This window comes from Lissotriton helveticus, chromosome 2_1 (assembly GCF_964261635.1).
Source record: "Lissotriton helveticus chromosome 2_1, aLisHel1.1, whole genome shotgun sequence".
Classification (NCBI taxonomy): domain Eukaryota; kingdom Metazoa; phylum Chordata; class Amphibia; order Caudata; family Salamandridae; genus Lissotriton; species Lissotriton helveticus.
This window is the reverse complement of record NC_136059.1, coordinates 553,993,917-554,009,567: the sequence shown is the minus strand read 5'-3', so window position 1 is coordinate 554,009,567 and position 15,651 is coordinate 553,993,917. Positions and strand designations below refer to the sequence as shown.

At 48.5% G+C, this 15,651-nt stretch overlaps 1 protein-coding gene across 1 annotated transcript in view; it reads right to left on the bottom strand.

Moving 5' to 3' along the window:
- The window catches only part of WDR41 (WD repeat domain 41), a 497,424-nt gene extending 486,657 nt beyond the window's left edge, over positions 1 to 10,767 (bottom strand). The window contains exon 1 of the mRNA XM_078675219.1: positions 10,611 to 10,767. Within this exon, the coding sequence (XP_078531345.1) occupies positions 10,611 to 10,658 (48 nt within the window). The 5' untranslated portion in view covers positions 10,659 to 10,767. The remainder of the gene's footprint in view (positions 1 to 10,610) is intronic.
- Between the last annotated feature and the right edge of the window lie 4,884 nt (positions 10,768 to 15,651).

The window sequence follows — 15,651 nt, the reverse complement described above, 5'->3', positions numbered from 1 at the left end:
GGGAGCCACACCTGAACTCCGGTTCTGTGTGGACTACAGAGGACTCAATTCAGTCACCAAGACTGACGCGCACCCTATCCCCAGAGCTGATGAGCTCATTGATCGGCTAGGGGCTGCCCGGTTCCTCAGCACGTTTGATTTAACGTCTGGGTACTGGCAGATCGCCTTGACCGATGGGGCAAAGGAGAGGTCCGCATTCTCCACACCAGATGGGCATTTCCAGTTCCGGGTTATGCCATTTGGGATGAAGAATGCCCCTGCCACCTTTCAGAGGTTGGTCAACCAGGTGTTGGTTGGGCTGGATGAGTTCAGTGCCGCCTACCTGGATGACATCGCAGTGTTCAGTGGCACCTGGCCAGAACACCTGCGGCACCTCTGGGAAGTGTTGATGGCCCTGCGCAAGGCAGGCCTCACAATCAAGGCGAGCAAGTGCCAGATTGGGCAGGGTTCCGTGGTGTACTTGGGACACCAAGTGGGGAGTGGCAAGGTGGCACCCTTGCAACCCAAAATTGAGACCATCCTGGCTTGGGAACCCCCCAAGACCCAGACTGCAGTGAGAGCCTTCCTGGGGCTCACTGGGTATTACAGGAGGTTTGTCAAGGGCTATGGCACTATTGTGACCCCCTTGACAGAGCTGACTTCTAAGAAGCAGCCCAGGAATGTGATTTGGACTGACACCTGTCAGAAGGCTTTTGACACCCTGAAGACTGCCATGTGCACGGCACCCGTGCTCCTGGCTCCTGATTTCTCCAAGGAATTCATAGTGCAAACAGACGCTTCAGAGCATGGTGTAGGGGCTGTTCTCTCACAGATGACTGAGGAGGGCTGGGACCACCCTGTAGCCTTCATCAGTAGGAGGTTACTGCCACGGGAAAGTAGGTGGAGTGCAATAGAGCGTGAAGCATTTGCTGTGGTCTGGGCACTGAAGAAGCTAAGACCCTACTTGTTTGGGTCTCACTTCCGGGTTCAGACAGACCACAGGCCCCTCAGATGGTTGATGCAGATGAGGGGTGAGAACCCAAAACTGTTGAGGTGGTCCATCTCCCTACAGGGTATGGACTTTACGGTGGAACACCGCCCTGGCACAGATCACGCCAACGCTGACGGTCTGTCCAGGTTTTTCCGCCTTAGTGATGTGGAACTCCCTGGGGAAGGGTAGTTCCCCCCACCTTTCAGCTGGAGGGGACACGTGTTAGACCTGGCACCTTGGCGTGAGTTTCCCTTCCACTTTTTGCTGTTGTGCCTCAGATGTTTTTGCTGGTGTCCGCTACTCAGGGCACTGCGCCACGGCCAACCCGTGCCGCAGTGCAAGTGCTCCCTACTGTAAAGTGTACATGTGATTGATATACCTGATTGGTTCATTGGATTTACTGTCAGTCCCCAGTAAAGTGCACCAGGAGTGCCAGGGCTTGTGAATGCCAATACTGCTAGTGGGCCTGCAGCGCTGGTTGCGCCACCCACAGAAGCAGCCTTAAAATGTGTCTAGGGTCTGCCATTGCAGAACCTGCGTGCAGTCTGGTACTGTCACCCTGGCTGGGCAAGTGCACACACTTGCCAGCCCCTAAACCTTCCCTTAACTTCATATTAGTCACCCCTATGGTAGGCCTGAGGGCAGGGTGCATTGTAAGTGTAAGGTAGAACATGCCCTGATGTGTGTGGCATGTTCTAATAGTGAATTACTGCCAAATTCGTTTTTCACTATTGTAAGGCTACCAGTTCCCTTCTAGGCCAGATGGGCTGCTGGAATTATTACACTCTATAATCCCAGCAGGCTCAGGGAACATGGTAGAAATTCATGTTTAGTATGCCTGAACTCAGAATAATAAAATACTTCTTTTAGTAAAGTTTATTTTAATATCCTGTGTTTGCAAATGCTACTTTTAGAAAGTTAGCATTTGCTTGCCTAACCATTTCAGCCCGCCTCTGCTTGGATGTGGATCTGACTGTCTGGTGTGTGTGAGTGACAGGGCTGGGAGTTGACAGGTAGTGATTAGCAGGAGGACCCCTTAATGGGTGGTGGGAGTTTCCCCTGAATGATGCATCAGGCTGTGCTCTGCCTCCACAATGCTGGCTCCGCCCTCCTGGGGAGCGACTGATGACTCAGCCTGCACCTGGCCCAGGAAGGACCGAAGCTTGTCAACAAAGTACTCAGGCCACTCCTGCCCTCTCAATGCCGGCTCCGCCCCCCTGGGGAGCGGCTGATGTGCCTGCCCTCACACTGAATACAGAAGTCATAAGTACCCACAACAAGTACTCAGAGACTGAAGCAGTTATGCAGAGGCCCCCTGGCCAGTGAGAACAAAAGAAACTGTGTATAAAAGTAGGAGCCCTGCTCCTTGTGAATTAGAATCCTGTTTCACCACGAAGGACCTCTGCCCGACTAGAAGGAGAAGAGACGCTGGGAGAACTGGCCTGCTGCTTGCCTTGCTGAGAAAGGAGAGGAAAAGACTTGATGAGAAAAGACTTTGCTGCTTTGTGCTTAAACATTCTCCAAGGGCTTGACTGAGCTTGCCCCCTGACCTGAGCCACAGGACCATCTGGCTCAACCTGCCTCTGCTCGTCTGCCGGTAATTAACCGGGATATCTACTACTGCCGGAGCTGTGACTTTGGTGCCCCCCAGCCCCTCTCTGAGGCCGTGACCGACTGTGTCTCCTCGTCCCCGCCGAGGAAGAGCTCCGCTCCGTTGAGCCGCTCTTCCCCCGCTGAGGGGATCGCTGTGTCGACCGCCTAAGAGGGCCCGCTGCTGTGCCTCACCCTCCCGCCAGAAATCCCCACCGGACGCAAACAGACCCAGGGGACAGACCTCCGACCTGGACGGACGCCTCGGGTGCCAGCCTCGCTCTGCCTGAGCCGCTGGGCACCTCGCCTTTGTCCCCGGAGGAAAGCCGCCACCGAGACCGTCAACGGGCTCGGGGCCCGCAACGTTTGTTTCTACCCTTGATTTTGGGGTTGCCAGCCTGCCTGCAAGGGCCCAGGAATTGTGAATATCACCCGCGGTGCGAGCCGCCCCTGTTCCGCTGACTCGCACCGCTCTGTGTGCCTGCCTGCAGCTCCGCGCTGAGAAGAGCGCTCCAGCCCCTCCCGCTGGAATCCTTTAGCTGTCGGGGAGACGAGGCTGCAACCGGAGCCCCTGACCGAGTGACTGGGGCTGCGCTGGGTCCGTGGGCCTCCCCTCCACCTGGACAGCTCTGAGGTCGGTGTTTCCCCCCCGAGGGGGTCCCGCAGACCAGGAGGGCCATCAGCTGTCAGAGACCCGGCCGGGCCGATCGCGTCTCACGCGGGAAGCGTGAGACTTGGCAGGGCGTCGGGATTTCACCCGTCTACAGCGCACCCGAGTGCAGAAACAAACAAAGAATCAAGAGAACATTGTGGAATACAACTTAAGAGAAGAACAGTGCATTTTTGAACTATAACTAAAAGAGAGCTTGCCTATTTACAACCTGTGGGCATACAGAACCGTTATTTGATCTTGTGATAAGTCTGACCTAAGAGATATATATATTTTATATAAAGAAGCGTATTTTTATATACTCACAGCCTGGTGTCCATTTGTGGGGGGATTGGTATATTTTACTGTGTGTGTGTCTACAAATGCTTAACTGACTAACGCCTGGAGAATCGCCTTGGCTGCTCACGCCACGCACCTAGAGGGTGAGCAAGGGTAATTCTGAAGGGTCATCCTTTGCCCTGACTTAGAGGAGAGGGTCCCTGCTTGTCACAAGTACCTACTTGCGCCAACCAGAGACCCCCAATTCTAACAGTGGGACACAGTCCTGCGTCCTATAAAAACACAAAACAATTACAAATGGCCACACACATTTCAGGCAAAACAAAAGTAGCTTATGGCCAATACAAATAATAAGGGCAAGCCTTCAAATAAACAGTTACTGCACTTGTTTTAACACATTGGTTTAACGTGCATACTGTTTAGACAAGTTGATGACGATTCAATCCCTTTATTAATACTAGGATCATCATCAGGACAGGTATTATACAAGCCTGAAATAATACACTGCCCTGATGCCGTCAGGAGGCGCGTGGGAGCTCTGGATGAGCTGAGATTATAATTGGGCAAGAGACGTGGAAGCTCTCGAAGAGCTACGGAGCGCTGCAGTCAGCGGTCCTGGGCTAAAAACAATAGCGCCTTTCTAAGGGGTCTTCCAGGATACGGAATAAGATGACCGCAAGCTGAGGATTGCTGGGAAAGAGGCTGAGTGAAAATAACACTCGCAGCCGGATTTGTGATGATTAGTCCTTACGATCGCGAGCTCGATGGCTGAGACTAATCATTACAAATCCGTCTGCAAGTGTATTATTTAAGGCTTGTATAATACACGTCCTGCTGATGATCCTAGTATTAATAAAGGGATCAAAATGTCGTTGACTTGTTTAAACAGTATTCACGTTAAACCAATGTGTTAAAACAAGTGCAGTAACTGTTTATTTGAAAGCTTGCCCTTATTATTTATATTGACCATAAGCTACTTTTGTTTTGCCTGAAATGTGTGTGTCCATTTGTAATTGTTTTGTGTTTTTGTAGGACGCAGGACTGTCCCACTCTATTACTGTGCTCTTATTTTGATTCAATAAATCGGTTGTCGGCTGGACATCATTAATATAGCACTGATTCTAGTCTATATTTATTGATACTTTATTGTGTTTTCGAAGGACCTTTGTTTTTTGTAACTAACTGATACCCAAGGTCCTACTCTACCTTGCGGGTTCCCTTGTCCGATTTTAAAATGGGTAACAATCTGGCCTACTCCACCGCTCTCCAGTCTTTAGATTTTTCCTGCTGAGCAATAAGAATATGTAGGCTGGTGAATAGTCTTTCCTTGCGGTTATTGATTAACACTTATTGTATGTAAGCTGATGTTTGAAATGATGTATTAGCATGGGATCCTAGACAATATGTTGTTGAAATGGGGGCTACCTGTAAGGTTTGAAGTGGGATTGAGTTAAGAATACCTATATATAAGAAGGTTACTGGACTTGTTAGAACAAAGGAAAATAGCTTGACCTGGAAAAATTTCTAATACTGCCATATCGGGACTGTTGTGATCCAATATTGTCATATTTTGAAGTTCAATCAATAATATTAATAATAAGAAAATATGTTGGAGAAAAGCAAAGCCTATGTAAACGTTGCTGAAGAAATGGAATGTGGGACTGACCGTGACAATTTGTAGTTGGATGATGAATGTGAGTTTCCAGAGTGTTAAAATAGAGATTTGAGTAGTCAGTACAAAGGCAATGGAAGATTCTGCCTCCCCATACTCCATTATGAACAAAAAGATATGTCATTATAAATTCTATTCCATGCACATTGGTAAAAACTCTTCTGACATGAACCCCCACAAATATAAAGGCGTTCCATGGTTATGCTAGGATACATTAATATTTTCACATTCAAGGGTATGATGGAAAGCAATTATATTATGTGAAAGGAAAGGGAATCTGTGGTAGCTTGGAGACAGCAAAAGAGAGTGGGGATCAGACTTCAATCCTAATAGTAAGGAACAAGTTCAAGGGGAGTGAGGCGGTGTTTGATAATTCAGGTGCAGTGCCACCGAAATCTTCCCAAAGAATTCACCAGATAGTTGGGAATACCTCAAAGATTTGTACACAGGGTTTTACGAGAAAGTGGCAGTTCCTAAGGTACAAATGGTAACAAGTATTTCCTATTCCATTTGGGGAGAAGCGATTGAGGGTTTCGACCGACTTATAAAGATTTATCATATCAAAGCTATAGTTCTCACTATGCATGCCTCTAATTTTTGTAGCCAGCAAAATAATTTTTTAGGCTTACCTGGGTGTTGGGCATGTATGGCATTTTTGCTGAGTTTTAAGAGGAGGAACTGTTGTAGGAAGTCTGAAAAGTTGGGACTCTGTAACCTATTGGACTTCAAGAGATTCAGTGGGACCTTGCGCCAAAAGGTGCAAATTTTGAGAAGGCTTTGTCAGATACAGATTCAGACTTGCCCCACTGGAAAATTTTGATTTCCAAAAAAGATACTAAATTCAAAGGAGGAAATCTTGATCAAGCAAAGGCGCAAAACCGATTAGAGGACTTTTGCAACTGTGAAATTTAAATATTAAAACTCAGAGCTTTATTCTCCCAAGTCAATGGCTTCCGCTTGAAGATTTCAACTTACATAAAAAAGACCAAGTTAGAAGGTAAAAACTTTGACCAAGATAACCCGCTTGACATGTCTGACATCGACTCACTCCATCGCAGTCAGCCTAAAACTTCATCAATGTTTCAATCAACTATGAACAGCGGTTTCTGATTGACACTTTACCATTTTATAAAAAAACTTTTTCTTTGCACTTTTTTTCTTATTGCCCTGATGGAGGAGGGTGCTGGTGGGGTCCAGGCGAGTGTAGTGGTTATAAGGAGAAGAAAGTGATCAAAGAAGGTGTACGGAGCAATACAATAAGAGACATGGTGTGAGAAAGTGCAATTGACAGGTTTGTAAGTGGGTAAGAGTAGGGAAAACTTGGATGTGTTTTTCATGCTAAGGCATGTGGTAGAGATGTGTTGTAATCCCGTCATGCTAGATGATAGTAAATGTTGGTACTGACAAACTAAACACCTTGTGTCATAGTCACACAAATACGGTTAGGCACTTCAGAGAACAAATTTGCCCAGGTAGGGAAAAAGAAATATATATTGGAGATTATGTTGAAGCAAACCGACAGAAGAGTGTGCACCTAAGGTGGATGATATGTGTGGCAAGTAGTGGAGGGTGTCATTAGGAGGCACATATGATAGGATTAAATCATTAAGGTTTAATAGGAAAACCTGTGAATAGTTGGGAGGATACTGTGAATGTGCACAAGAGCACATGCATATGTGAGGGTGGGGGTGTTCAACTGAGAAGTATGGGTGGGTTGTGTTTAAGGTCTGCTTGTTTAAGGGGCTCCATCTTATATTTAGCACTTTTATTAGGGTGTGCAGTTTTTGTGATTAACCCTTGTTGAGAAGTTCTTATTTTTTTCTGAATGTGTTTAATAGTCCTTCAACACTGTGTAAATTGAATATTGGTGACTAACTCTAGAGGATACTGGGGGCAAAGCTGAATACATCTTACCATATAAACGTCAGCTGTACCCGCTGACATTACATTATTAATATCGGTTAGCCTCAATAAATGCCAACTTCCCAATACGAGTTGCCATTAACAAACTCCACGTATCACCACCTTGACAATACCATTACCACGTTTTCATATTAAGTGCATCTTTCCTCTCCTACCACCAGTTGCCATGCAAAACCCACCTTCCGCAACTATAATTTTCTATACAAGTGAACTAATTAAAACTGATTTCTGAAGCGCACTACTACCCCAAGAGAAAATCCTGCACTATGAGAAAACTGGTAAAAGAAAATGCCTGTAAGGAGCTAGAGAGAAAAGCTATACGTTTCGTTTTGGAACATTGAATGTTTGTTAAGATCTAGTATAGAGGGATAATGTTTCAGAATTTCGCTGCCAATTAAAAAGCAGCACTCACTACAAATATTCTCAAATACAGAGTGAGAAGATCAGCTGTAGACAAATGCAGATTGTGTGGGGAACATAGCAACTGAAACAATGCTGAGAGTAGAAGAAAACCTGGAAATGGAGTGATCAATGACAAATACACGAGGACTTGAAAATTGAACATTTGACTACTGGAATCCAGAGAAAGATCTCCAGATGGATAGTGCTGGAGGAGCAAGAAGAAAGCCCAAAAAGAGACAGGCTGATGCACTCTCAATAATTTGTAAGCGTCTAATGAAAAAAGTGGGCAGACCCAGAAGACCCTAAAATATATTTAGATTATAAACAGAAACAAAGTAAAATTAATAATAAACTTTTAATAAGTAGTAAAAAAACAAATGCTTAACTAAAATAAACAGAAACGTTCTCTATAAAAAAAAGCTCTGTGTCACAATAGGGCTACATAACAGTGCTCGCACAAAATGTATCAACGAGTTCTTCCTCTTACTGCACACTAAAGACACGCCTCCAAGAAGCCTGAATCCAAGAGAGGGCCCTGGACTGGACCACATCCTTCCTCTCCGGCAGGACCCAGAGCGTCCGGCTCCCCCCCTTCCGCTCTGAAGCCACCGACATCATCTGCGGCGTACCCCAAGGATCCTCCCTCAGCCCGACGCTGTTCAATGTCTATATGGCCCCCTAGCCCACGTCGCCCACCAACACGACCACAACATCATCTCCTATGCCGACGATACCCAGCTGATCCTCTCCCTCACCAAGTACCCACACACCGCTAAAACCAACCTCCATGAAGGAATGAAGGCCGTCGCCGAATGGATGAAGAACAGCCGACTGAAGCTGAACTCGGACAAGACGGAGGTCCTCATCCTCGAACCCACCCCCTCGTCCTGGGATGACTTGTGGTGGCCGACCACGCTAGGAACAGCACCTATTCCCACCGACCATGCACGTAACCTAGGAATCATACTCGACTCCTCCCTCTCCATGGCTAAGCAGGTCAACGCCGTCTCCTCCTCCTGCTACAACACCCTCCCCATGCTCTGCAGGATCTACAAGTGGATCCCCACCGAAACAAGAAGAACAGTAACCCAGGCCCTCGTCAGCAGCAGGTTGGACTACGGAAACGCACTCTACGCAGGAGTACCGGCCAAACACCTACAACGACTGCAACGCATCCAAAACGCCTCCGCCCGACTGATCCTCAACATCCCTCGCCACAGCCACATCTCACCCCACCTGAGGAACCTACACTGGCTCCCCGTCGAGAAGAGGATCACCTTCAAGCTACTCACCCACGCACACAAAGCACTACACAACACCGGAGCAGCCTACCTCAACAGCCGGCTCAGCTTCTACACCCCCGCCCGCCAGCTCCGTTCCGCCGGCCTCGCCGCTGTACCCCGCATCCATCGAACAACCTCCGGCGGCAGATCCTTCTCCTTCCTCGTCACCAAGACCTGGAATACCCTCCCTTCCCACCTAAGGCAGACCCAAGACCCACTCACCTTCAGAAGACTCCTCAAGTCCTGGATCTTCGAGCAGTAGCTGCACCCCTCCCCTCAGCGCCTTGAGACCCTCACGGGTATGTAGTGCGCTTTATAAGTACTCTGATTGATTGATGATTGATTTCAGTCAGGTTGTTAAAACTGTTTGTTTGTCATTTGCACTAATTTCTCCAAAAATATTTGCTTGACATCTGCAGCAAATAAACTAATTTTATGTAATCACCCACTTGACATACGCAATCGTTGGTTAATACATATCACCTTTTCATTTGCAGAAACCGGACATATTGTGTCCCAAAATGTCAGTTTGTCATTCTGCCACGTGTCTCAAATAATGGGCTTAATTTCTATGTTGTGTTCAAGCTTGCGTGGCTTGCAAACCTGCTCTCCTGTAACCTCTACTCTGAAGTGGTCAGCAAAGCTTGGTAGCAGACATCCTAGGTGAAAGGGGCTCCCAGACAAGCAAGGCAATGTGCATGCTGAAAGCAACTTTCATTGAGCAGGCAGTGCTCAAAATGTATAAATATACTCCAGGTACCTACAATTTGGGACACGAGTAGTCTCATGAGTGGTGGTGTCAAATGCAACAGAGTCAATGAAAGTCAGACTCTGAATGTATTTAAATCTGTTCCCGAAAATATTGGCGAGATGTAAAAAAAAATGACAGCAGACCTGTTGTTGCTTTCTTAGCCTATCACAACCAAGCTGTATAACTGCACTTTAAGACAGCTTATGGAGTTATGGCAATAGCTGCAGATATGTCTGAGTACTAAGCATGTTTAGGCATAATACCTGTGAGAAAATGCAGTTGCTGAACAGATATTTATGGTTTTGTTTGTGTGTGTTTGTGAGTGAGTGAGAATTATAAAATAGCACAGGGAGGTAATGTGCCTGCTGCAAAGTACTGAATGTAACATGATTGGTAATACTCTGGCTTCCCTTGTCAGCCAGCATTATCTTCCAAATTAACTGCATCATTTATAAAGTTAATAGACCCGCATCTTCTCTTGTCTTGCAGACAAGCTCATCATCTTTGGTGGATCCCGGCACACCCGCAGCCAGGACACCACCAGACTAAAAACGAAGAGTGAAAAAGAAAGTAAAAAATGAAAGAAACAGCAGGCCTTTTCCATCTACGCACCCAGGATCTAGAACAACATTCCAATATCCATCAGGACCGCCCCAACGCAGCCCCAATTTAGTAATGAGTTGAAGACTCTCCTCTTTAAAGAACACATCACAATGTGTTTACCATCCTGGGGCCAAGTACATCACTCCGCTTGCTGTTAGCTATAGAAATACCATTTACATTCCTGTTAAAAAGGCTCGGCGAGTTACACACACTCTGCAAACAGCTGGATTTAACATGCAAGACACAAGGTTGAATACTCGCAGGATGTAACTCATTCGGGAGAGTTAAAAGCTAAGATGGTTTCTGCACAGTAAAAAGTGCCAAACAATCTTCAGGTGAAAGCTCTGCAACATCTCACTAGGAGAGTCTGATTTCTATCAGGAAGAGCACCATTTCGTGTGTCATGGCAGTGAAGCGTCACTTCATACAGGGCAGTACAAGCGGGAGATCAGGTCTCTGTTGTTTACCTCTGCGTGCCCCTGCGCCTCGCGGGCTCCCAGCAGCCAGCGGAGCATCTCTGTGTGGGTCAGGTCCTTCTCCTCACTGACAGCCGCGGACACCACTAGACTTCCAGACTGCTGAATAATAACAAACCGGCTCTAAGCTCCGCCCTCTGAGTACGGCGTCTCAGCTAGGACAAAATACAGCAAACTACAAGCCTAGACAGGCAGCATGCACGCTTTGCACATCATGGCAGACGAAAATTCAATACAGTGTCACGTGCTGGAACACTAATGAGCGACGTACGTATAACGTTCAGGGTTATTCTTAAACATCACATGGTGCTGTATGTAATTTCTCACTGTTCAGTCACATGCATGTCTCGTGGTGCCCAACGTTTTTTTTTTTTTTTGGTGCGCTGAATAAAGAACACTGGAGTGCGAAACTTTCTCATCGGTCGTTTGTTTACATTTTGATAAGTTAGAGAACGTCCAATAGACTTTAAATATTTTAATAATAGTCAAGTCAAGTCAAAGAATTTATATAGCGCACTACATACCCAGAGGGTCTCAAGGCGCTTAGGGAGGGGAGGAGGATTACTTGTCAAATATCCACGTTTTAAGTTGCTTTCTGAATGCTAGGTGGTTCTGGGTAAGGCGAAGGTAAGTGGGGAGTGAGTTCCATGTTTTAGCTGCCAGGTATGAGAAGGATCTACCTCCCATGGTGGTCTTGTTGATGCGAGGTACAGTGGCGAGGGCTTGGCTGGAAGAACGTAGACGGCGGGAGGGGGTGTAGAAGGACAGTCGTGAGTTGAGGCATTCTGGTCCGATATCGTAGAGTGATTTGTGTGCGTGGGTTAGCAGTCGGAAAGTGATCCTCTTATTGACGGGTAGCCAGTGGAGGTTTTTCAGGTGACCAGAGATGTGTTCGTTACGCGGGATGTCTAATATGATCCTGGCTGAGGCGTTTTGGATTCGTTGGAGTTTTTTCTGGAGTTTAGCGGTAGTACCTGCGTAGAGGGTGTTTCCGTAGTCCAGTCGGCTCGTGACCAGAGCATGGGTGACTGTTTTTCTGGTTTCGGTGGGGATCCAGCGAAATGTTTTTTTGAGCATGCGAAGGATGTTGAAGCAGGATGAGGAGACGGCGCTGACTTGTCTGTTCATTGAAAGTGAAGAATCCAGGATAACGCCTAGGTTCCGTGCGTGGTCTGTCGGGATGGGTGCTTTTCCAAGGGCTTCCGGCCACCAAGAGTCGTCCCATGCAGAGGGGGATGTACCTAAGATGAGGACTTCTGTTTTATCTGAGTTCAGTTTCAGACGGCTGTGTTTCATCCATTCGGCAACTTCTTTCATTCCTTCGTGTAGGTTAGTTTTGGCGGTGCTGGGGTCATTGGTGAGAGAAAGGATCAGTTGAGTGTCATCCGCGTAAGAGATGATGTTGAGGTTGTGTTGGCGGGCGATGGCCGCGAGGGGGCTCATGTATACGTTGAAGAGGGTGGGACTGAGTGAGGATCCTTGTGGTACGCCACAGATGACTTCAGTGGCCTCGGACTTGAATGGTGGAAGGCGGACTCTCTGGGTTCTTCCGGTGAGGAACGAGGTGATCCATTCAAGTGCTTTTCCTTGTATTCCGATGTTTCTTAGGCGTTGTAAAAGGGTGCTGTGGCAGACTGTGTCGAAGGCTGCAGAGAGGTCGAGGAGGATGAGGGCGACTGTGTCTCCATTGTCCAGTAGAGTTCGAATGTCGTCTGTTGCTGCGATGAGGGCGGTCTCAGTGCTGTGTTTTGCTCGGAAGCCAGACTGTGAGGAGTCGAGGGATTTGTTGGCTTCGAGGAAGGCGGCGAGCTGGTTGTTGACAGCTTTCTCGATGACTTTGGCCGGGAAAGGAAGGAGCGAGATGGGGCGGTAATTTTTGAGTTCGGTGGGGTCCGCTGTGGGTTTTTTCAGAAGGGCGGTGAGTTCAGCGTGTTTCCAGCTTTCCGGGAAGGTGGCGGAGTTGAAGGAGCAATTGATGACGTCTCGGAGGTGCGGTGCTATGACGGAGTCTGCTTTGTTGAAGATGTGGTGAGGACATGGGTCTGTGGGGGATCCTGAGTGGATGGAGTTCATCAGGCGGATGGTGTCCTCAGTGGAGATTGGGTTCCAGTCGTTAAGGGTGTTCAAGGGGGGAGAATGTTCAGCATATGGTTGGGTGGGTTGGTCTCCGGGTTGGTTGTCGAAGCTGTTGTGGATGTCTGCAATTTTGTTGTGGAAGAATAAAGCCAGGGAGTCGCAGAGGGTTTGAGAGGGGGTGATGTCGTTGGAGTTGGCCGAGGGATTGGTAAATTCCTTGACGATGTTGAAAAGTTCCTTGCTGTTGTGGGCGTTGTTGTCTAGTCGAACCTTGAATGCTGTTTTCTTGGCCTTTCGGATTAGTTGGTGGTGTGTGCGGGTGGCGTTTTTGAAGGCGTCCTTGGTGCTAGTGGTTGGGTCTTTTTTCCAGGCCTTTTCAAGGGAGCGGCAGAGTTTCTTGGACTTCTTAAGATCATCGTTGAACCATGAGGCCTTCTTGCTGCCAGGTTTGCTTTGACGTTTTTTCAGTGGTGCTAGGATGTCGGCGCTGTTGGATAACCATAGGGTGAAGTTGGTGGCGGCTTGGTCTGGGTTAGAAGAGTGGGCTGGGGTGTTTAGAAGGAGCGATGAGGAGATCTGGTCGATGGTGATTTTGTTCCAGTTTCTTTGCAGAGTTGGTTGGGGGTGGTTGATGGGTTTCGGCTTGTTGTAGGTGAAGTGAACGCAGCTGTGGTCAGTCCAGAGGAGATCCGTAGTGTGGCTGAAGGAGACGTGATTGCTGGAGGTGAAGATAGGGTCGAGTGTGTGACCTGCGATGTGGGTGGGGGAAGTGACCAGTTGTTTAAGTCCGAGGTTGGCGAGGTTGTCCAAGAGGGTGGTGGTGTTGCGGTCGTTGTTCTTTTCAAGGTGAAAGTTGAGGTCTCCCAGAAGGATGTAATCTTTGGAGGGGAGCGCGTGTGGAGTGATGAAGTCCGTGATGTCTTCACTGAATTTTGCGCGGGGTCCTGGTGGTCTGTAGAGGAGGGTTTATGTGGAAAAAAATGGTTTTACTTGGAAACTATGGGGCTTATTTACAAGGCACTTGCGCCACTTTTGCGTCATTTTTAACATGGGAAAAGTGACCCAAAAAGAGGCGCAAGGGGCTTGTAAATCTGCCCCTATAAGTTTGTTGCTTTGTGATTTCTTCTTGTTGCGTTTCAAACTTTCTGCTTCAAAGACGGAAAATACCGGAATTCGCTGATTTTCAATTTTGTTTGTGGTCTTACTACCAGCAGCCAGCAGCACTTCATAGAGTATACTACAAAGGCAATCCTTGCTCAAAATGAGATAGCTTACTATGATTATCAAGATGTGCCCCAGCCTTCAGTAAAAAGGAGTGTTTTTAGTTTCTTCCTGAATGGAAGGAGGATGGGTTCCTTACGAAGGCTTCCCGGCAGCTTATTTCAAAGTTGAGGAATCATTGTGGAAAAGGCTCTGCCCCCTTTCGAAGAGATATTAATGCGGGGTCAAGCCAGCGAACCAGCATCCGATGACCGGAGGGACTGCACTAGCACATAATTTACCAGGCGTTCCTTAATATATGCGGGGGCCTGACCATGGATGACTGTGTGTGCTATGCAAAGGCCCTTGAACCTGGTTCTCTTCTTGACCGGAAGTCAGTGTAGCTGCTGCAGTAGGGGGGTGGTGTGAGCCCGCCTTGGGAGCCTGAAAATCAGTCTGGCAGCATCATTCATGATTACCTGGAGTTTTGTTAGTAGCTTCTCCGGGAGGCCAACATACAAAGAGTTTCCATAGTCCTGGTGACCCTTGACCCTGTCTCCAGACAGGTCGCTCCACACGCCGCGCAGCTCCACCTGACTCCACCCTACTGAGAGAGTTCGAGGCCCACCTCCACCCGCAGGCTACCACCTGCGCCTCATCCCTGGTGGCCAGTGGTAGTCCGTAGGTTTGCTTTGTGTCATATTGTATTGTGCTCTTTGACCGTTTTTACCGTACAGTGCTTGCTTCTGTGACCGTTTCTATTGTATTGCATTTGCTTCTGTGAACGCTTTATTGCATTGTATCTTGCCTCCTTCCTCCCTGTTACTTACTGCCCTTTTGCCTTCTCTCCCCCTCGCAGTCCCTTCCTCCCGCTTTCCCGCCGCAGCGTCTCCTGTGGCCCACCCCCCCACTCGCCCATTCGTTGTTCCCCCATCCCACCTCCCCTTCTTATGGCGGTCGCTGCGCGGCAGTAAGAGCGACCCTTGACCCTGTCTCTAGGCAGGTCGCTTCCCATGCCGCGCAGCTCCAACTGACTGCGCCTGTGTCTCTGCCGCTGCTGCTGAGGGAGTTTGAGGCCCACCTCTACCTGCAGGCTAACACCTGCGCCTCATCCCTGGTGGCCAGTGGTAGGCCGTAGGTTTGCTTTGTGTCATATTGTATTGTGCTCTGTGACCGTTTTTACCGTACTGTGATTGCTTCTGCGACCGTTTCTATTTTATTGCATTAGCCTCTGTAACTGCTTTATTGCAATGTATAGTGCCTACTTCCTTCCTGTTACATACTGCCCTTTTGCCTTCTCTCCCCCTCGCTGTCCCTTCCTCCTGCTTTCCCGCCGCTGTGTCCCCTGTGGCCCCGCCCCCCCGCTCACCAATTTGTCATTCCCCCCTTCCCCCTCCCCTTCTTATACGCTCAGCGGGCGCGCCTAAGGCAAGCCCGTCTGCGCCTGTCCGCGCCTGGACTGCGCCCAGCGCCAGAACCCCTGGCCCCCGCAAACACCACAACGCCCGACTCTGTTATGATGCCAGCACCCTCCACACACTCAACCCCGGACGAGAACACACCTGCTACCGGGCCACCCCAAAGCGCACCCAAGGACCCTTCATCTGCCAGAACTGCAGCTTCACCAGCACCCGGCCCGCCAAAGCGCCAGCCAAAGAACCCAACTATCTCAGATGTATCCTCCTCAACAACCGCTCTGCATGCAAACACGCCATCAAACTCTGGGACCTTCTCGACTCTACCTCCCCTGACGTAG